This window comes from Urocampus carinirostris, chromosome 7, assembly GCF_059441175.1.
Source record: "Urocampus carinirostris isolate Australia breed hairy pipefish chromosome 7, RoL_Ucar_1.0, whole genome shotgun sequence".
Taxonomy (NCBI): domain Eukaryota; kingdom Metazoa; phylum Chordata; class Actinopteri; order Syngnathiformes; family Syngnathidae; genus Urocampus; species Urocampus carinirostris.
Window position 1 is genome coordinate 23,804,835 of NC_142355.1, and position 22,531 is coordinate 23,827,365.

At 38.1% G+C, this 22,531-nt stretch overlaps 1 protein-coding gene across 1 annotated transcript in view; it reads left to right on the forward strand.

Moving 5' to 3' along the window:
* The window catches only part of tln2b (talin 2b), a 204,872-nt gene that overhangs the window by 134,701 nt on the left and 47,640 nt on the right, over positions 1-22,531 (forward strand). Inside the window, exons 23-34 of the mRNA XM_088340223.1 lie at positions 651-764; positions 831-965; positions 1,078-1,206; positions 1,277-1,379; positions 6,220-6,428; positions 9,956-10,075; positions 11,010-11,207; positions 13,753-13,892; positions 16,883-16,976; positions 17,397-17,486; positions 17,647-17,769; positions 20,882-21,025. Coding sequence (XP_088196349.1) covers positions 651-764; positions 831-965; positions 1,078-1,206; positions 1,277-1,379; positions 6,220-6,428; positions 9,956-10,075; positions 11,010-11,207; positions 13,753-13,892; positions 16,883-16,976; positions 17,397-17,486; positions 17,647-17,769; positions 20,882-21,025 — 1,599 coding nt within the window. The remainder of the gene's footprint in view (positions 1-650; positions 765-830; positions 966-1,077; positions 1,207-1,276; positions 1,380-6,219; positions 6,429-9,955; positions 10,076-11,009; positions 11,208-13,752; positions 13,893-16,882; positions 16,977-17,396; positions 17,487-17,646; positions 17,770-20,881; positions 21,026-22,531) is intronic.

Below are 22,531 nucleotides of genomic sequence, written 5' to 3' on the forward strand. Positions count from 1 at the left end.
AGTTGTCCAAAAATTTATATATATTATTTTGCTAGCATTGAGAGGTAGCACTACTATATATATATATATATATATATATATATATATATATATATATATATATATATATATATATATATATATATATATATATATACACACAGAGTCAAACCAGACAGATGGAACATGTGAGCAAACTACAAACTAGAATGGGACTTATTGACATCTAAAAGATCTTTTTGGTGGGGTCAGTCCCTGTCCTTCACAACTGTTTTCTAAACCTTGTAACTGAGAAGAGCTAGCCGATAACAGTAGCATTTCTTCCTATTGATGGATGAGCAGATAGTGGCTGCATTTTGCAACACTACAGTCAGTGACTAGCTGCTTCTTACGCGATGCTAGCATTAGCAGCTAGCGACAGCAAAGCCTTTGGCTAACACTAGCGGCGGCATAGCTGGCTGCAAAGCGGCTGTCAAATTGACGGTGGCAAGCAGCCGAAATATTTGAAAAAATATTTATTGAATCCAGACAATTAGAACCTTTTAAAAAAAACTAAAACAGTCCTTACAGTTGATCTCAAGAGCTTCCTTTTTAGCGTTTTTTAGATCGTAGTTCTTTTTCTGCTGTCAATAGAAAATTGTAAACCCTGTACTCACTGTATCCTCATATAGGCTGTAGCGGATAGCATTCCTCATTTAGTGCAAGGCATGAGAAGCAGCCAAGCCCAACCTGAAGAGCTCGGAGCCCAGCTTGCCCTCATCATGGCTAGCCAGAGTTTCCTACAGGTTGAACATTCTCTATTGGGCTGTAAATTCATAGAGATGTGTGATTGATGTCTCGCTCTCCCTTAGCCTGGAAGTAAAATGGTGGCGTCAGTGAAGTCTGCCGTCCCCACGGTGGCTGACCAAGCTGCTGCTATGCAACTGGGTCAATGCGCTAAGAACTTGGCAACCTGCTTAGCAGAACTCAGGACAGCCACTCAGAAGGTACACAATTCCTTAAAAAACTGATGTTCATTATTTTGCTGTCTTGTTCTCCATTATTCGGAGGTGAAAAAAAACTCATGATGGCGCCTATCTAACTGTGTGTTGTTCAAAGGCCCACGAAGCCTGCGGTCCACTGGAGATTGACTCGGCCCTCAAAACTGTTCAGACACTCAAATTCGAGCTGCAAGACGCCAAGATGTCCGTCATCGACAGCCAGCTTAAGCCTCTCCCTGGGGAATCGGTGAGCTTGTCTTAAAGATGAGTGTTGAAGCCACACAATTGCCATTGTTTTGGTTTAACTTGTGCGGCAGTTGGAGAAGTGTGCTCAGGATTTGGGAAGCACGTCCAAGGCTGTAGGTTCCTCTATGGCTCAGCTGCTGACTTGTGCTGCTCAAGGCAATGAACACTATACAGGTAAGATGCAGTGATGTGCGGTGAGGTTTGTGCCTGGTGAGATTTATAAACCGGTGCATCTACATCTAATTCTTCATTTGATTGGCAGAGTGTGGAGATAGGTCACTTATAAGCGTACAGAATGGTAGCCTGAGCTAAAGACAAATTTTTCTGGCCCAGAATGAGAATGACCGAAAATTACACAACCACAAAGTCAGCTGACAAAAGAGAAACACTCCAAAACAAAATATCCCAACCTCAGGACCATTTGAACTCATCTCAATTGACCTGTAGCTAGGCCCCGCCCTCAAACGTGATGAACCAATCAAAGTACGTATAGCAGACTCCATACACTCGGACAAGTTCTGCTGTCATGTCCATTCAATTGTGGGTCAGTTTGCCAGTTTTCATTCTTTTTTTGTATGTTTTTTTATTACATTGTAAACTTTAAAATGGTCAACGGTGTGCATGGGGTACATCAGAAGTATCCTTGGAGGCTGGGAGATGGGTTGTATTTTTTTACTCGATTTACTCACGTCTAAGTCGAGACAAATGTCTTCTTTGGACAAAGTTATGCGTTAAACAAACTCAACGTAGATTAAGTTAATAAGGATGCCTGCATCTGTTCTAAGGTAAGCAACAAGCGTAATAGAGGCAACATAATGTTACTTTACTGGCGAAAAATATAAAGGCATAATGTTAACATCTCTAACGTTAGGTTGACGTCAGCTGATGTTAGCTCTTGGCTGTGTTATACATCATGTTTGTTGACTGGGAGTTCAGTGGACTGTTATTTCCTATTTTTGTATGATGGTAATCAGACATGATTGTTAGCTGTTTTCCAAATGTCTCTAGTCAACATTTGTTTGCAACCCAAAAATTTGAATTGCGGATTAAGCTCTGCAGTGGGCACCGAGCCTATACGTTAATTTTTGAAGCTTAGCTTTTTTAACATACCTCTAAATAACTAAGATAACAAATACTGGCAATGATATGCTGAATGATTTAACGTAAATACTGTAGCAGCATGCTTAGACCTAGCCTAGCGGAAGCTTTTCATAGACCTTCTCAAAAATTAAATAATTAAAATAACCTTCCAATGCACAGTTCAGGCCCTTTTGGTGATTTTGTGATATGAAATTTTCCAGGGTCGAAAAAACATCAATTGCTTTCTGCGAAATGTCTCGTACTGTGACACTTGCGATAGTCTCTGTACAGAATGTTGAATTTTTGTCCGAGTGATCAACGTGGCAGGGCTTAGCGGAAAGGCGGAGGAGAGTACATATCTGTACTGATTGTCAACTTCTGAAATTCGCACTAGCTTAAGCTACACCAAATAAGTATGGTAAGACTGCTGCTTGTAAATTATTTGATGACTTTATTCCCGGATTTGAATTCCCTGCGAGAATTCACCACGATCAGGAGAGGGAATTTGACAATGAATTGATCAGAATGAATTGATGGTAAATGGTCTACATTTATACAGTGTAGTGCTTTTCAAGTCACTGAATACCTCCCTAAGTGCTTTACAATGTGCTTCACTCTTACCAATTCACACACACACACACTCACACACCGATAGTACCCTTAGCTATGCAAGGCACCTGCTTATCGGGGGGCATTAGGGGTTTAGTGTCTTGCCCAACAACACTTTTTAACTCGGAGGAGCCTGGAATCGGATCTGCGACCTCTCGGTCCCAAGATGAGCACTCTACTGTCGCCCAAACAAGGATTAACAATAACTAAATTTCTGGACACATGCAATTTGAAATTCATTTAGTAGTATTATTGGTTCGTCAATATACAGTATGTTATTTCATTGCTGTATATTTGAGAAACTCACTAAGGGTATATTCAGAGGAGGGTAAAAAAGGATGATAAAACAGCTGGTGCAACCAATGCAAAACGAAGCAGACATTGATTCTTGTGAGTCTTTTTAAGGGTGCAACACAAGAAAGCTATATATAAACTGTAGCATAGAAAAACATTTGATTGTATTACCTTGATTTATAAACGGAGGCTATTTGCAGCTCTTTTAAAATAAAAGCGTTAATCACTAGGTAATACCCCTTTATAAAAAAAAGTCCATGCAATAATAAAAAAAAAAATACTTGATGGCTTGACTTGCTGTTACTGTTCTAATTATCCGCTTTACACACACACACATATATATATATATATATATATATATATATATATATATATATATATATATATATATATATATATATATATATATATATATATATATATATATATATATATATATATATATGTATATATATATATATCTCATCTCATTACAAAACAACAAAACGGGTCAGTAGCCGGAACAGGAGAGCAAAAAAAACCTGGTCGGGATCAGAAACGAGTCGAAAGCCAGGAGAGGAGAGTAGACGTGGTCAGGATCCAAAAAACGGGTCGAAGTCAGGGAACAGACGGGAGCAAAAACAGGTGTGAGTCAGGGTCGAAAAAGCTTGCCTAGAGTAAACTGAGGTACGCAGACGGACTGACAACCGGTGACAGAAAGGAGTGGGTTTAAATAGGGACAGGAAGCCAATGAAAGTCCGAGGCAGTTGGCGCCAAATGACCAGGCACAGGTGCTTCGCATTGGTAATCATGACAACTGTATTTGGTGTTCCAGGATATTTTTTATATTTTAATTTTTCAAATTAAATTTTGATTTATTTTCTATTCTGCATTGAATGTTTTTATAAATGAGTTGTATTTTATTGTATGAAAATGCTATATTGCAATACATTTCTATTTATTTAGTAAACGGGCATCAGTTTGTGGTATCTCCACTCAAGATTTGGGTTTGTCTGTTTTGAACAGCCGTAATTTAAAATAATAAGATTGATATTACTTTTCGTTGCCCTCGCTGCATAATCCAAAAACCCTTTTCTTCTTTGGAGAATTATGATCTGTGGGTTATCCAGGGCTAAAGACAGCTTTATGTTTTAGAGTTCTCATCGCTGATACCAGAGGAGGCAAAACGTCTTAAAAAATGTTTCTCCTAACAATGACTGCTCACAGGCAATTCGTCTCACTGTGGCCGAGGGTGCTGCCGGCTACTCATTAATCTTATTTTCACAAGAGTTAACATTCAATCAGCAAATGGCTCCTCTTGGCTGGTTAAGGCAATTTGGTTCAATTTTCTTATGTTTTCTTAGTCAGTATAATATGTTAAAAGCATTTACCATGTGAAGCCAAGTTGATAAGAACATCTGATTTATTTGGTCGTAGAGGGCGTTAATACCTTTATTTTTTGTAAGGATAACTGCAAAAAGTCCAGTTAGAAAATTGAGAATAAATTGTTTGCAAAGTAATAGCATAAAGAGGTTTACATTTTAAATGTTGTTGTTATCTTAGCTGAAGAGTTAGATCTTTTTTTTCTTTGATCTATTTTAACATTTTTTTTAGGATTTACAGTATCTACGATGTATCATGTTTTATCTGCAGTGACATTTAGCTCATTTTATGTAGTTTCTGTCTTTGTTTTAAGTTACCGGTAAATAAAATATATGCCAATTGTAAAATATTATTTTGCTATTATAATGCGATTATTAAACGTTTGTTTTCTCTAGGCAGAAAGTTTTGCTCATGTTAAACCTTTTTTCATTTTATGTTTTTCTTGGAGTAAATTAGCACATATATGATCAGTCAAATATTTATCATATACAGACGCAGACGTTTGTAAGTTGAATTTTTCGTAAGTTGCTTCACAGCTATATTTTGAATGATTAAGGTTTATATAGGTATGTTTAAGGCTTGTATAAGTAACCTGTATTGGTTTGTACTAAAATATAAACATTTCATAAAGATAAATAAACTTAAGTTTAACTTACTATTGGAAAATGAGCTTCAAGAGTTAGGCGACGTCCTGCTCCTTGTTAAAAAGTGGCCGAAAAAAAGCAATACAACCATTTTCTCGACCGCATCAAGCTTCCATATTCCACTTTAATTTCAAATGAAACGTCTTGCCTCTCCTTTACACTTTACACCAACCATATTGAATGTATGCACGAGATAGTAACCAATAAAAAATGTCAACGATCGCTGGAGATACAGTATAGTATGTTTACACACGAATTCGGGGTGGATAATGGGTGACCTCTCACAGCGGTAGCGGCGGAAAGAAGCAATACACTACTGTCCTGTACTCGGAAATAGGTGCACACAAAATATAAAATCTAACTTACAGCAATGTCGGATATTTTACGACATTGCTAAAAAAATGTTCTAACCACTGCTTTTTGTTAGACGAATGGTCATAAGTAAGGGAGTGTTTGTCTGTAGTGTTTTTCATATCATTTAAAAAAATATATTTTTATTGCATGATCCTCAAAATAAAGAATTTATTTTAGTTAATTCACACATCTTCTGCCAAAAACTTATATCCATTTGACGTCTTTTTTTCTTTCTTGAAAATAAATAGTTAAATTATATGATCAAAGATTATGTATTTATGTATTTATTTGTTTTTTTGGGGGTTTATTTCTTACATTATATACATGTCTGAAGTTCTCTTCTTTGGTGGCATATCTGAAGAATTCATGCATACCATTGTAAATTTGCAAGCTTTTGTGTGACAATAATCGTGAGATTTAAAATTAAAAGAATGTTTTTAAATACTGTAGTTGTTATGTGCTGTTGTAATTCTTAGAATGACTATCCTAATAGCATTTCCAGAAGGAGAAAAGCAAAAGTTTAATTAAATTAATGAAATGCAATTAAACCAAACTTCCAAAAATACAAAAGAAGTATCATCATTTCGAACACTTTCCAAATCCCGCAGAAATTTCTTTCAATTACCCCAACCAACATTTCTGCATTTCCCCATTCTGTCTTTTTGTTGCAGGTGTGGCTGCCAGAGAAACGGCGCAGGCCTTGCGGACGTTGGCACAGGCTGCAAGGGGCGTTGCAGCCAGCACTAAAGAAGCGCAAGCTGCAGCCGCAATGTTGGACTCGGCCCAGTGTGTCATGGAGGGCTCGTCCATGTTGATCCACGAGGCCCATCAGGCCCTCGTGCATCCAGGAGATGCTGAGAGTCAGCAGCGACTTGCACAGGTATAACTATGTTTTGATACAGCCATCCACCCATCCATTATCTGTACCGCTTATCCTCAGTAGGGTCACGGGGGTGCTGGAACCCATCCCAGCTATCTTCGGGCAGCGGGCAGGGGACACCCTGAACTGGTTGCCAGCCAGGTGCAGGGCACACTGGGACAGACAATTCACTGGCTCATTCACACCTCGGGACAATTTGGACCCGCCAATTAAACTAACATGCATGTTTTTGGAATGTGGGAGGAAACCAGAGTGCCCGGAGGAAACCCACGCAAACTCTACACAGGAAGGTTCCATCTCATGACCAAATAACTGTGCCGCAAAGGCGCTAACCACTGCGCCGCCGTGCTGCCCTGTTTTAATGTATAATTCATACAATTGTAAGAGAGTTACAAGCAGAGGATTTTTTTCTTTTAAAGAAAACCATTCAATGAGATCATCAAATCATCAAAGTCCACCTAATCAACAATAAATAAAAAGTCTGTGTACAGACGCTCCCGACTTACAAACGAGATACGTTCTGAATGCTCGTTCGTTAGTCGAATTCGTTCGTAAGTCGCACAAGTGCGATACTTTGTATGGAATTAATTTTTGAGGCTTAAAAATATGTTTAAGTCAAGTCAAGTCATGTTTATTTGTGACGCCCTTAATCACAAAAAGTCTCAAAGGGCTGCACAGACCACAGATTATTGCAAAACACAGACAATTATTACACCATCCCCTGTTCTAAAACCTACATGAGGGCAAGGAAAAACTCAAAAACCTCAACATGAGGAAAATGAAGAAACCTTGAGAAGGGACTGCACATGAGGTGATCCCCCTCCCAGGATGACCAGGCTGCAATGGATGTTGCAATAACAAATAATAAACAGATATTGTCAACATAAAATATAGGTTATTCATATGCTATAGAATAGAAGTGTGTTTTAGGGTTGGGTCTAAACATTTTCACTGAGGTTGCAGATCGAATCTCAGGGGGAAGAGCCTTCCACAGCACTGCGGCCCGAATGGAGAACGCTCTCGAACCTGCGGCTCTCGTCTCTGCTCTTGGGATCACTAATAGACCAGCATTTTCAGAGTGAAGGCTCCGGACGGGAACATAGGGGGAAATTAATTATGAAATATATGAGGGAGCAAGTCCATGCATGATTTTGTATAATACTAACAGAACCTTAAAACAGATCTTGAGCTAACAATGCAGTTTAGCTAAAACCGAGATAATGTGATCAGACTTTCTTGTCGTAGTTGAAAGCCCCGCTAAAGCATTTTGTACCAGCTGTAGGCTCCTGGTGCTAGACTTTGGGAGACTTGAGAGTAGTGCATTACAATAATCGAGACGGGAGGTAACAAACGCATGGATTATAATCTCCGCATCAGACTGAGACAGCAATGTTGCGAAAAAAGCTGTTCTAGTAATATTCTTAACGTGTGTTTGAAAGGACAGATTGGGGTCAAATATGACACCTACATTTTTATAAGTATGTGTAAGTCTTGTATAAGTAAAAATAAACATACAGTGTCACATTTAATAAAATAATTACGTTTAACTTACTTTTGGGGAATGGGCTCCTAGTCAAGTCAAGTTATGTTTATTTGTATCGCCATTAATCACAAGGAGTCTCAAAGGGCTACTCTTGCAAATGATGGTCGATTGCATTGGCACTGCACCTTTCACGTGCTGCATTATGCGATCTCTGTTTTTGTAGATGGTACAGATGGTCGACTGATTCATATTGAATCCCGTTCAACGTCCACCATTTTCACTCCTGCATCAATCTTCCTTATTATCGCCACTTTCATCTCAAGCGAAATGGCTCGCCTCTTTTTTCCACTTCCACACTACCTGTCGAAGCATTTCGCTTTTCACAGATTATTTAAATGGATGCAAGAGATTCAATATTCAAAACGTTGACGTTCGTAGCGGAGATACAATACAGTATGATGAACTGGGAAGAGATAGCGGATATTTTCTTCGAGGTGGATGCTGGGTGACCTCCCACCACACGCCAATAGCGAAGGAAAGAAGCACTACAGTAATGTCCTGTACTTGGAAAAAGGTAAACACAATACAAAATCTTACTTACAGCAATGTCCGGATATTTTTCGACACCGCAAAAAAAATATTCGTATGCACTGTTGTTCGTAACTCGAATGTTCGTAAGAAGGGGAGTGTCTGTAATTGTAAGTCAGTGTACTCAGACAGTATGTTTGGGTGAACCTTCTGTGGATTAAAAAATATATATGCGAGGCTACAGCTATGTTCCATGTGCACACAGTACATTTTAAAAAATCCCTTACGCATCTGGGGGTCTTTTGGATCTCTGGTCAAATTTAAATAAAAGAAACAAGGTCTCTGATGGCAGCACGGCAGCGAAGTGGTTACCGCGTGTGCGGCACAGTTCTGAGGTCATCCAAAAACATGCATGTCATGTTAATTAGCCGATCCAAAGTGTCCCTAGGTGTGAATGAGCGAGTGAGTTGTCTGTTTCTGTGTGCTCTGCGGCTGGCTGGCAACCAGTTTAGGGTGTCCCCTGCCCACTGCCTGAAGATAGCTGGGATGGGCTCCAGTACCCCCGGGATCCTACTGAGGATAAGTGGTGCAGATAATGGATGGATGGAGGTAATACAGTTATTAAAATTCAAACTTTACTAGAAAAACAAGCTACACCATATACAGGAAACATCCGACTTATGATTGGTTCCAACATACCTGTTTTAAATCCATTACAATGAATTTAATCTGCCAATCTGCCTCCGAGATGGTCTCTACTTACTGAGTGAGTGGTTGATTGCTGTGCCAGCTAGCTGCCGGGCTGCTACACGCTACAGTGATAGACATTTAAAGAAAAAAATGAGTATGGTCGTAAGTATGGGTGGACATAATTTAAGGAAGTCGTAATTTGAAAGTTTCCTGTAAATAATTTCTCTAATATGTATTTTGTAATAGAAAATACTCAAAATGTATCGCATTTTTTTACTGTGTAAAATGGCATTAAATTAATTTGCTGAATTTACTACCATTTTCTTGTTCCTAATTGAAGCAATCATAAGATATGTATATCTATATATTTATATATTCTGAAACTCATCACAAAAAAGGTTATCGAAGGCGTGCTTTACATACTAAGCATACATTTATGGTACCATGCATTAATTAGAATGCAGATAGCAAGTATGAGGAAAAACATGCACCGATATACTTATTCTTTATACTTATCTGTGGAAAAAAAAATCGAAACTGAGAATTCCTCCTCCCCCCGTTGATAATTATAACGCCCACGTGTCGCTATTTTTATTCTCTGTCACCTGCCTTGCGTTTCTTGGCAGCCCCAAAGTCGAACAGGGAATAAACGTATCGTCTGGCATTTGTCTGTGACAGCTACATAAATTAAGGGCACAGATTACGTTGCTCCATGAGCGCCAATTTGCATTTGTGATGTCTTACAGCCTAGTTCTGGGACTTTGTATTACGCCTTGTTACAATGACTTACTTGGAGCCAGTAACGAGTGATTGTTTTGTGTTTCAGGTAGCCAAAGCTGTGTCACACTCTTTGAATAATTGCGTCAACTGCCTGCCGGGACAGAAGGATGTCGACATGGCTCTCAGGAGCATTGGAGAAGCCAGCAAGAAACTGCTGGTGGAGATTGTGAGTACAATTTTGGAGTTATAGTATAGTTTTTGTGTGACGTCACGCGCATCGGCGACTATAAACAGTCTAATCAATGATTAAATACAGTGATGCATTTCCATTGTATTCTGCATATATGGCGCATGCTTACATTTCTGGCCAATTTGGGGATTTTGAGTGCGCATTTTAGTCCAGAAAGCTCACTTTCAGATTCAGATTCAGATTTAGATATACTTTATTGTCATTCTAGTACACGTGTATAGAAGACGAAATGTTGATACATCTGACCCGCACAGTTTCCTTGAATGTACTGATATAAATAAAATGTTGTATTGAGTTGGAGTATTGAAGTACTAATAATATACTAAATAATTATGGCTATGTATAGTATTATACAGTAGTGCAAAGAGTGCAAGAGTGCAAGAGGAGCAGCTAACCAGATGTGCAAAATGGGCAGTCAGGTAAACAAGTCACTATACAGTAACAATAACACTGTAGTATGATGCAGAGGAGAACAGATGTGCGCCCTTTGGAAATAGTGGGCTTTGGCCATAACCCTAGGCTAGATTATTGCGCCATGTCTCAGCCAAAATGAGATCCAAATAAAGGGGAGTATCCCTACAATATGGCCGGTGAATAGAAGGCCGAGATTGCAATCCCTGGGGATGGCTCGGATTAAACGCCTTGTCTAGGATATTGTGCCATTCGCCGGTTGAAACGAATCCCAGATATCACCTGATTTGAACCCCAACCTGTACGACACCCGCGTATGGGTCTTGTTTGTACATCAGTTGTTGTGCTAACTTAGCCTGGAATCTTTAAGGACTGCCAAACCAGAGCTTTGATCGGCATCTTTTGAATTTTAATAACCTTACTTGGGTTGCCCGGATGTAGATTACGGGATAGGGACTATCAATTTACGCAATGACATTTCCCGATGCTGTCTTTGAAGCTTCCTCCCTGCAGTAAGACCTTCCAGGATGCCCAGACAGATCTGAACCACACTGCAGCAGAGCTCAACCACTCGGCAGGAGAGGTCGTCCACTCCTCCCGTGGAACCAGCGGCCAACTGGCCGCCGCTTCTGGGAAGTTCAGCCAAGATTTTGATGAGTTCCTGGATGCCGGCGTAGAAATGGCAGGCCACACCCAAGTAGGTTTAATCGTGGTACAGAGTAACATATTGAAGAAACTTTTGTCACTGTCCCTACAACCATTTTCTCTGAGGTTGGTATTAGGACTGCAACAACCAATCAACAAAATGGATTTAAATTGATAATCATAAGCCGTTAATAACGAATTCCATCATGGATTTGTTGTGTCACACGATTTATGCGTCACTTCGCGTGTTAATTAGATGCAAATAAGTGTGCATTGAAATTTGTTGGTACGTAGTGCGGTACACGCTAATAGCACCACTCCGATCCAGCAGAAGGGCGACTCGAGACCATATTTTGTTGCGTAACGTTGTGTTGAGTCGAACTTGTCCAGAAGAGAGGGCCTCCAGTCCGCATTTTGACCCAAGGAGTACTCACATTTTCTCTAATGTTGCCTTATTTTTAAGAACTCTGTAAAAAGTGTATCTTACATACATTTGCAGGTGTATAGCATACATTTATAAGAATTTTTATTAAGCTTTTTGGCAAACACTTGAATTATTTATTGTTCATACTATAGAATATTCTGTAGATTTTGGCACTGTCTTTCTATCCGTCCAAAATGTAAATATTTGAATAAGGTGTCGGAAATCAAAATACACGACAAATAAACAAATTGCATAAATATATTAACAGATTTTACTTATGTCATATATATTTAGGTATTACATGTCAGAACCAGAACAGATACAGGACCCAATTGCGTGACGTTCTCACACAAGCTCTTTATTTTATGGGAAATGGGGAGTCATGCACGTTAGAAAGCTGGTCTGGCGTGGAAGGACAGAACGTCAGAGACCGACGAGATCGAAAATGGATCAGGGTAACAAAAATAAACAGGAGAAACAAGACGGCAACCAAAACAAACCAACAGGACAAGAATAGACGGAAAACAAAACTGTAACCCGAAATTAAACAGTACAAAAATAAAGGGGAACAATACCGGACTGCAAATATCATAGGAAAACAGGACAGAACCCACGTCTTGTGGGGCAGAAGTTCGTTGACGGGCTGACACTGAAGCAAGAGAGCGCTGAGTTTTATATACACAGAAAGTCAATTTCTAAACGAGCCGCAGCTGCGCCACACGGGCTGGGCCAATTGGGCACCACGGCAACCGTGACACACACGGGCGTGGCCAAGTGGGCGCCATGGCAAACATGACACACACGGACACGGCCAAGTGGGCATCATGCCAACCATGACATTACATGGTTTATTTATGTTTTTATATATTTGTTTGGCAGATATTAGTATTCATTTTTCGTCTAAATCTAGCAAAGTCGGGCCCTAGTATATTTTTCGACTCCTAGCTGACTCAAGTAGTCAGGAAACTAGCAGAATTGAAAGGTGTAGCGGATTCCAGACTCTATCCTTATCAACCATGCACAAAAGACTAAGGGGGCTTAGGTGGTAGGTCTGACATGCAAGAGTTCTCCCACCGGTTTTCTCTCAAACCTGAATCGTTATCGCTTTTATTACCTAATTGCTAATTATTCAATTTGTTTTTATAATTACATAAGTCAAATTCACTTTGGTGGATTCCTTTGCCCAAGAGCCAGCTATAATGAGATCTTGTGATGTTCATGTTCTGCTAATTTTGTTGATTAGTGTGGGAATATCTTCAGGGATCCGAGCTGATGAAGCACGATACTCCAGCTTTAATAAGAATCTGACAGGAAACAGGTGGCGTGGTCCCTAAAATACATCATCTTCAATATGTCACTGTTAGAACACTGCTTAAACTATAGTAGTAAATGACCATGTTTTTTTCTGGACTGATTTTCAAGTGGTTGGATATCTTGGATTTTGTGTAAGTTACTTTTACTCCTCAATCAAATATTGCTACCCAAATTTGAAGATACCACGATAAATTTGTTTTAAACTTTAATGCAAAAAGAGTTAAGTGTTACTAGGAGTACTTATATTAAGTATTTTCATGTATTAGAGAAACAATTGCTTATCAGCATCTTTGTTTTTAAAGCAGTTCTTGATCTTTAGTTTATTCCTTCACACTTCTTCCTCTGGAACATCTACTTATAACTAATTGAAAGGTCCCTTTATATGGCTATTGGTATAGACTTTGCTGCAAAAAGATCTAGGAACAAAAAGTTATTTTTGAGGATTGGACAAGAAAATTATTGGAAAGAGAGAGCCAACCCCGATAAAATGACCATGTCACTGGGATGAGTTAAAAAATGGGGACGGATTTCTGGGGATTGGTTGTAAAATTAGTCATTGAAAGCTATTAGCCACTGTGCGCACCACCAATCTGATCATGAAAAATAATGTTATAATAATGTTAGCCATCCGAAATGAATTGGTATCTTTAAAGTATTGATTAAAAAAAGTATGTTTTTTATCTATTTGGGCAAAACACAGCTGTTTATTTCATATGGAATCATCGGAAACGTAGTGTCTTAGTGCTGCTTCACAAAAAAAGTATTTGTAATTGTTATAATACTAAATATTTGCGCTGATAATGTCCTCATTCAACCAGTCCATCTCTACTATAATTCCTTCTCTTTGTTGGGTTTGCAGAGCAGGGACGATCAGATCCAAGTAATTGGAAATCTGAAGAACATCTCAATGGCGTCCAGTAAGCTTCTGCTGGCTGCCAAGTCCCTGTCTGTAGATCCGAGTGCAGCCAATGCCAAGAATCTTCTTGCGGTTGCAGCACGGTGAGCTACTCCATGTTCATGCCATTTTGGGGGAAAATATCATACCTTTTAACCTCCATGGCTCCATGCCCGTACAAACTGTCGTATTTTCCCGTACAAAATACAAAACAATTGTACACCATATTGGGTTTTTATTTTTTCGGAATGATGCATGATGGGAAATCCCCAGGCGGCAGACGCATGCTATTGACAAATTTGCGTTTTACTGTACAGATTTCCTTGTACGTCGTACTCGTCTTAAAATGCATAAAAAACGTACTTTTGTATGGCAAAACCGTAAAGGTTGACAGGTATGCAATATTGAGTTACTGCAGATCTACTCCATTTTATGGGAGAATAGTGACCTACTGTATGATTATGCTGTTTTGGGGGAGAACCCTTTGATTATATCTTATTACAGTTAAAAGTTGCATACACTAATGTTTCTCAAACTATTTTGAGCCAATGTACAATTTTTTCATTTTTAAAATTCCAAGGCAACTTTTACCCAATTTTTTTTTATTATTTTAAACCTTTTCTATTTTAAAAATAGAAACATTTTTTAAAGTACTTTAATTTTTATTTTTATTTTAAAGGTTTGAATGCACCTCTTTAAAAATAATTAAAATTATTTTAAATCAGTTTTAAAAGAATTAAGTCACCTTTAAAAAAAAAACAATAGCGAAAATATTTTCTGTTTTTTTTTTTATTAAAAACTTTATAAAAAATGCTTTAAAATAATTTTATTCTTATTTTTTCATTCCAAGGCACCATTTTGAGGAACATTTTTAAAAATGTTTAAAAAATTATATAGTAAAGAATTCCAAGGCGCATTTTGAAAAAGTACCGTAATTTCACGACTATAAGGCGCACGTAAACGCCTTTATTTTTTTCAAAAGCTTTACATGTGCCTTGTAATACAGTGGGCCTTATATATGGATCAATATTGAATCGCAAGGTCTCGCAACAAAGGCATGCAGCCGCCGACTCGATTTCCCACCTTGGGCAAAGTAGTGTATGCTGGGACATATATACCAGCGTTTCATTTCCTAACCAATGTGTCAAATCATCATTTGAATCAGTCACTATTGGCTGAAGTTATTCGGGGGTAAAGGAGGCGGGTCCTTTTTAGCATTTACGGGCTCGTATAGGCTAAAGTGGGGTAGAACAAAGCCTGTAATTGGATGAAAAAGATGTGAATAACAAGTTTCAATCAAAGTTTTTTTATTACTATAGTCTATAGACTATAGTACTATAGATTGTAAACAGGAATCATGAGGCTAAACAGACAGCTGCTTCTCGGCGGATTTTTTTATTTCATTTGTCAGCATTATTGCATGTTTTGGAGTGTGTAAATATTTTACACGGTTGGATTTACTACGCTCACGGATGTAAGAGGACCATGGTTGCGTATTATTATTGAATGTGATGGCTGCAAGACGACTTTGGTGAGCTACACTGGCTTTACAATTTCCCAGTATCTTGCTTCAGACTGATCTTGATGTTTCTGTTATGAGTTTATTTTTCATTTCATTTCAATTCAATCTATAATTTTTATTGTCATATAGTAAAGAACCAAGTTTCCCTGCACAATGAAATTCTTACTTAATTCTTACTTACTAGAAAAAAGAAATTAGGAAATGGTTGGCATTTCTTGAATCACAAGAGTTTAGCCTTCCTAGTGATGTGTGGAATGATGCATTTGAGTGATTGGTGACATGGTACAGACACTGTGTCCGTACGTGTGTGTCCGTACACGTCTGGGACACGTATTTGCTTTTTTTGCGAGCCGTCGGAATGTTGAGGGGTTAATAAGTTTGACTGAACTATCTGACTGTTTTGTTGACTTTCCTACTTTAGCGCTTAATAGTCCGGTGCGCCTTATGTATGGAAAATATAGGACCAAAAAAAACTATTTTTGGGTGCTGCGCCTTATAACCTGGTGCACTTTATGCGGTATATTAAATCGATCTTGAAAAAAAAAAAAAATCCCAAGGCAACTTTTTCAAACTATGTTTTTGAAAATATTTCTAATCTTTTTTATTTAAAATAAACTATCCCTGGAAATCTTTTAAAAATGTAAGGTATTTTTCAATCAATTAATTTCTAACTTTACTTATTTATTGAAATTATACATTGTCCGGACATTCAATGAAGAATATTGGAACACGGAGCTATGTAATGGAATATATAAATTAAATTAAATTAATCATATTTGATGTTTTTGTTTGGATAAAAGAAATAAATAAATAATTTATAAAATAGGCAAGACCATTGCCGGTAGAAACAAAATTGATTAAAAAAAGTAATATGCTAATAATAACAATAAAAAACATAGCATTAATAATAATACAAACTTGTTGACATAATTGACTGGCTGGCGACCAGTTCAGGGTGTCCCCTGCCCACTACCCGAAGATAGCTGGGATGGGCTCCAGCACCCCCGTGGCCCTACTGAGGATTAGTGTTGCAGACAATGAATGAATGAATGTTAACATAATTGTTTATTTTGTCTGATTTTCTTGCACTAAATGCCATCACCAAACACAATGATTTACCTAATTCATTTACCTGTAGTCCCTGCTGAGCAGATTATTTTCATGATAATGCAACAATAAAATAAGCAACAAACGACTAGATAATCTAGTTCATTAGAAGCATTATTTTTCACCTTTTTGGCCAATTTTGTCTAGCACACTAGGCAAGGTTCCACAGCACAAAACACTGATATACACCATCCCCTTTTTTCTTAAAAAAAAAAAAAAAAAAAATGTAGTCTTATCTATTTAACATTGCTTGAGGGAGTCATTTTCCTCCTTGCAGATTGAAGCCAGGCAGTCTTTTCCCGAAAGGCTTTGGGCCTGACTGACTTCTTTCTGTCTAATTAGGAAGATGGAAACCTTGGCTGGAAGCTGTCTGTGCTCAGCAAGGCTGAACCACAAACCTTAGACAATTCTGTCGCTCCTGCTCATGTGTCACGTAAATTCAATGAACGACGGTTCTGTTTTCAGAGCGGTGACGGAGAGCATCAACCAGCTAATCACGCTTTGCACACAGCAAGCTGCAGGACAGAGGGAATGTGACAACGCCTTGAGGGAATTGGAGGTAGCCATCCTTACGTGTAGCTAACCTTGAGTTTAAATGGATTGCTTGTGTGATCGTAGTCTGATATATCAACGTAATTGTTCATTTTAGACAAACGGTTCTGAAATAGTGGGGCGGATCCCCCTGGGTGGCGCGAGGCTCCATCAAGGGGGGCGCTGGCTTTTTTGATTTCTGGATTATTATTTTTTTAATCTTCATAAAAACCATTGATGTTTATGTTGACATGTTGCATTTGACAACTCGATGGCAGCGTGCCACAACCAATATGAAGCATAGGCTTTACTTTCCCGGGAATGACCTGTATTACCTCAGCGATTGACCGGTAGATCATAATCAACTGGTAGATCGCAATCTATGTTGAGTACCACTTCTTTATGGTGTCATAGTTTTAGTTCTAATAATTTGTTTGTGTGGATTTAGGCTGTCAGAGGGCTCCTGGAAAATCCCAGTGAGCCCATCAACGAACTGTCCTACTTTGACTGCATCGAGAGCGTCATGGAAAATTCAAAGGTAGATGAAAAGTAATATTCTGTTAGAACTGCCTTGCGTGTTAGGAGACTGAAGCCTTGGTCTCGGACATTTTGTAACTGTATTTCATTGTCATGAATACTAAAACTGTATTCATTCTTTACACGAAATATTTTAAATGCTTGTTTCGATTGCCTTTTAGGTCCTCGGAGAGTCCATGGCAGGCATCTCCCAGCATTGTAAAACATGTGATGTTGTGGCATTTGGGGAATGTGTGGGCATAGCATCCAAGGCCCTCTGTGGGCTGACAGAAGCTGCTGGACAGGTGGGATTGCAGTTTAACAACTAAAAAAAAAAAATACATTCATGTCCAACCAATGGAAAAGTGACCTGAAATGCTGGCTAGCAATGGATGGTTTTTCTAATGTGCTGTTGTAAAAATTGTATGGGTACATTTATTTGAGCTTAATCGTAGCATCCTCATCTCCAAGCAAAGTTGAAGTATCTTTAAAACATTATAATAAGTATCAAAAACATCCCAACCAAAAAAGCTACATACTGTATATTACCGTATTTTCCGCACTATATGGCGCACCATGTTATAAGGCGCACCTTCAATGAATGATATATTTTAAAACTTATGCCATACATAAGACGCACCCCATTATAAGGCGCTATAAGTGCATGCTGGTTTAAGATCAGGTAATTGTGCAATTTTGTAATTGTAATCCTGTGCAGTCCTTCAAGACATTTTTGGGATTAAGGGCTATTTACGGTAAATAAATGTGACGACTTGACTACAGTAGAGAATGTAGTTACTTTATGCAACCTCTAGATGTTGCCACGCTCAAGGGAATGTCAACAAACCATTCAAAAAGGTCAAACTTTATTAACAAACAAGCTTTCCACAACTCCATTCACTCCCAAAATAAATAAACAGCCGTTTTATTATTTTCTCTGAGGTAAAGCATTTTCGTGACACATCTTTAACATCTTTGAACAACATCGACATATCATTTTATTTTTTGTCCATTTAGTCAACACGCAAAGAAAAAAACGTCTGATACTGTTATTTTAAATGAAACGTTAGTGCAATCGCAATAAAGTGACACTCGTAATGTGCAAAAACAACGAGTGCAAAGCAATAACATAATAACTGTAAAATGTAAAACGTAAACACACAAAAGAAAAACAAAGATCACTCTATAAGCTCCTCATCGACGAATCCCTCGAATTCTTCTTCTGCTGTGTTCGAATTGACCATATCTCAGTGAATGGGCCATCCAACACGTCCGGTGTTTTTGTGCCAGCGCTGTTGCCTTCATACGTATAGTTATCGTACTGACACTTCTGCTTGCCGCTCTTTGTTGAACAACCCACTGTTCAAGTGTCTCCTCTAACTCTGGCCATCTTGCTTTATTGCCACGGAAACTTTGTTGAGTTTTCCTTACTTGGCGGAGCTTATCTTCATCCTTTCTCCACTTCCGTACCATCGATTCATTTAAGTTTAACTCTCTCGCTGCCGCTCTATTGCCGTGTTGTGCTGCGTGACTGATCGCTTTGAGTTTAAACTCGGCGTTGTACGCGTGTCTCTTAACAGGAGCCATTTTCTTATACAAATGCACGTATGAAAGAGAATCTCGCTCGCTCTCTCTCTCTCTCGCTCTCTCTCTCTCTCTCAAACGTGACATTCTGAATAATTCTGCGTTTGTTTAAGGTAAATTGTGCTTTACATCTTCACCAGTCATAACCCTGGATTCAGACAAATACTGTATTTGTTGAATATGAATTAAGCAGTTTAATGGGGTAGCCATTTTGCCACTTAGTAAACAAATACAACACGAGCCCCGGCAACTACCAATCGTTTAATATTTCCCAGTATGCACAGCGCGAAAAATGGAGTCGGCGGCTGTTTCTCGTAGTTGCGAGACCTTGCGAATTTAATATTGAGCCATATATAAGGCGCACTGTGTTATAAGGCGCATGGTCAGCTTTTGAAAAAAAATAAGACTTTTAGGTGCGCCTTATAGTGCGGAAAATACGGTACCCATAAGATAACAATAAATGGAGAGGTAGCTGTACATCCCCGTTCTTGTATACAATCATGAAACCATGTTAAATAAAAGCTATTGGTTGGTTGGTTAATTGGTTGGATCCTTTAAACACTATGGTCGTAGGGGCACCATTTCCTGTGGTTTGTCTTGGGAAAATAAAGCCTGGTGGCGCCCATCCCTCAGTGTTAAAAGTATATTATTTCTGCAGACGACACATTCAATGTCCATACATCAACAAAACAGGACATTTTAAATGTCTGATCAAATAAAAACTATAAATAAGGGAAAACTAAACGCTTACAAGACATTCTACTAGGGTTCTGACATGTTTTGTATATGTTTTTTACATTTCCAATATAATACCCAGAAAATACTCAAGATGCTATACAATTTCAGAGATTTACGAAAAACAATTACTACAATGGGTCAAAATATTGAGTCACATAGAAAAATGTAACTAAAATATGTATTTTTATATTTGAGTTACTTGTTATTTGATTTTTATTTCAACTAAATTTGAAAAAAATAAATATTTTCAATCGATCAAAAAAATACATAAAATATATTTTCATTATTTACTTATTCCATCTTATTTTCATGAAAGTACATTTTATTACGTCTCTACTCGCCTAACCATAATAAACTGATTCACATGCACTGTACTTTGTTATTATTTTTGTACGTATTGCTTGTTTGTTTTATTCTAGTTTTATTGTAGTTATATATTCTGTGTACCGCGACCTTGGGTTTCCTGAAAGTCCCTTTGAAAATAAATGTATTATTATTATTGTTGTTGTTATTATAAATTCAATATCAATACCGTGAGAAGTATTCAACGGTCAATACTGTTTTAGCTCTCACAGGGATGAAAAACCAGAAGACTCTAATGAGGCTTTGAATATTCGATAAAATAATTTTATTGAAAAATAAAAAATAATCAAAACCATAATTAAGTTTAATAACATTATAGAATTTCATCTTCCATCCATGTATCTATAATATCAATACACACAAAACCTTTTTTTGGATTCTGCATGTAATAAAAGACACCTTAATCATACACCCAAAAAAATAACATTCGAATTAAGCGGCACATAATTACGTTAAATTATTAAATCAGAATAAGAAAATAAACACTGATTAATATTTTGATAGCACGTGACACTAAACAGAACACATTGCATGAAATCAATCCCTCCATTTTGACCAGGTCTACTTTTTAGTCAAATTGAAATAGGCCTACATATTTTGAGAAGCATTTCTTTGAGAGCATGAATTTGACACATATTTTAGCATCGCCGCTACACTACTGAAGATAACCATGTCAGAAAGTAGATGGATTTTAGCATAGTTTGATGTAACTTGTACATATTTCTATTGCAGGCATCTTACCTTGTAGGTGTGTCAGATCCTAGCAGTCAGTCGGGCTACGAGGGCTTGGTTGACCCCATTCAGTTTGCACGAGCCCACCAAGCCATACAGATGGCATGCCAGAGTTTAGTGGACTCAAGTAGTACTCCCTCACAGGTAAGAAAGTTCATATTTTTTATCAGGTTATAGAGATCCTTGCGATACGTCATTACAGACGCTGCCCTTCTTACAGACGATCGTTTGTAAGTTGAATTTGTCGTATGTTGCTTCAGTGATATATTTTTACGTTTAAGGTTTGTATAAATATTTTTTAAGGCTTGTATAAGTAACCTGTATTGTTTTCTAGAAAAAAATAAACATCTCATGAAATGCTCTATAAAGATAAATAAAGTTAAGTTTAGGTACTGCAGTGTGCGGTGCAGGACCACCAGGCTCCGCAATAGTCTAGTCCCCCTGGCCATTAGACTGTTAAATGGTCAATCTAACATATAGTTAACTTAAATCTAAACGGCTGCTAATCTGACTTTTGCACTACTGGCAGTTTTTTTATAGCTTGCCACTCCTTGGACATTGCTCTCTGCACTATTGTAATTACAGCGTTATTGTTACAGTGTTAATGTTACTGTGTACCTGACTTGTTAACCTGACTGCCCATATTGCACATCTGGTTAGCTACTCTTCTTGCACTATCGGCACTATGGTAAAATACTACACGTAGCCAAAATACAATACAACATTATTTATATCTGTACATTCAAGGAAACTGTGGGGGTCAGATGCATCGACATTTCGTTCCGTATACACGTGTACTAGAATGACAATAAAGTAGATCTGAATCTGAATCTGAATCTGAATCTTTTGGAAGATTGGCTGCAAGAGTTAGGCAACTTCCTTCTCTGTGGTAAAAAGTGGCCAAAAAAAAGCGATCCAACCATTTTCTCAACTGCATCAAGATTCCTTATTCCACTTTCATTTCAAAAGAAATGGCTCGCCTCTTCTTTACACTTTACACGAACCATATGGAGTGGATGCACGAGATATTAAACAAAAAACATGGCAAAGTTCTTAGCACGCTGGAGACACAGTATAAAATGTTTATAAAGGAACTAGGAAGAGGCAGTGGATTTCTTCTTCGGGGTGGATGCTTGATGACCCCTCACAGCGCCACACGCCAATAGCGGCAGAAAGAAGCACTACAGTACTGTCCTGTACTCAGAAAAGGATGCACACAATACAAAATATAACTTACAGAAATGTCCGGATATTTTTCGACATCCCGAAAAAATGATTGAATCTACCGTTTTTCGAAAGTCGAATGGTCATAAGTAGGGGAGCATCTGTAATCCTTTCAAAGGTGGGGATAGAAGCCTATGGTATTTGGCTAATGCATTCCGGACCCTTGGCACCCTAGGTAAAAACATTAAAATTGCTTATACATATACAAACGTGCTACAAAATATTATATAACAACTACTACTTATGTGAAACATATGTCTGTATACTTAACATTATAAATAAATATACTCGTGAGGGAAAATCTTTATTGTTTTTACCTTTGGTGTGACGTGACTCAAGCTGGTACAGTGGAGTTAATGGGTGGAGCAGAGGCGGGAGGGGCCAGTGGATTAAAATTAAACTGTAATTAAAATAGTTACTTGCGAA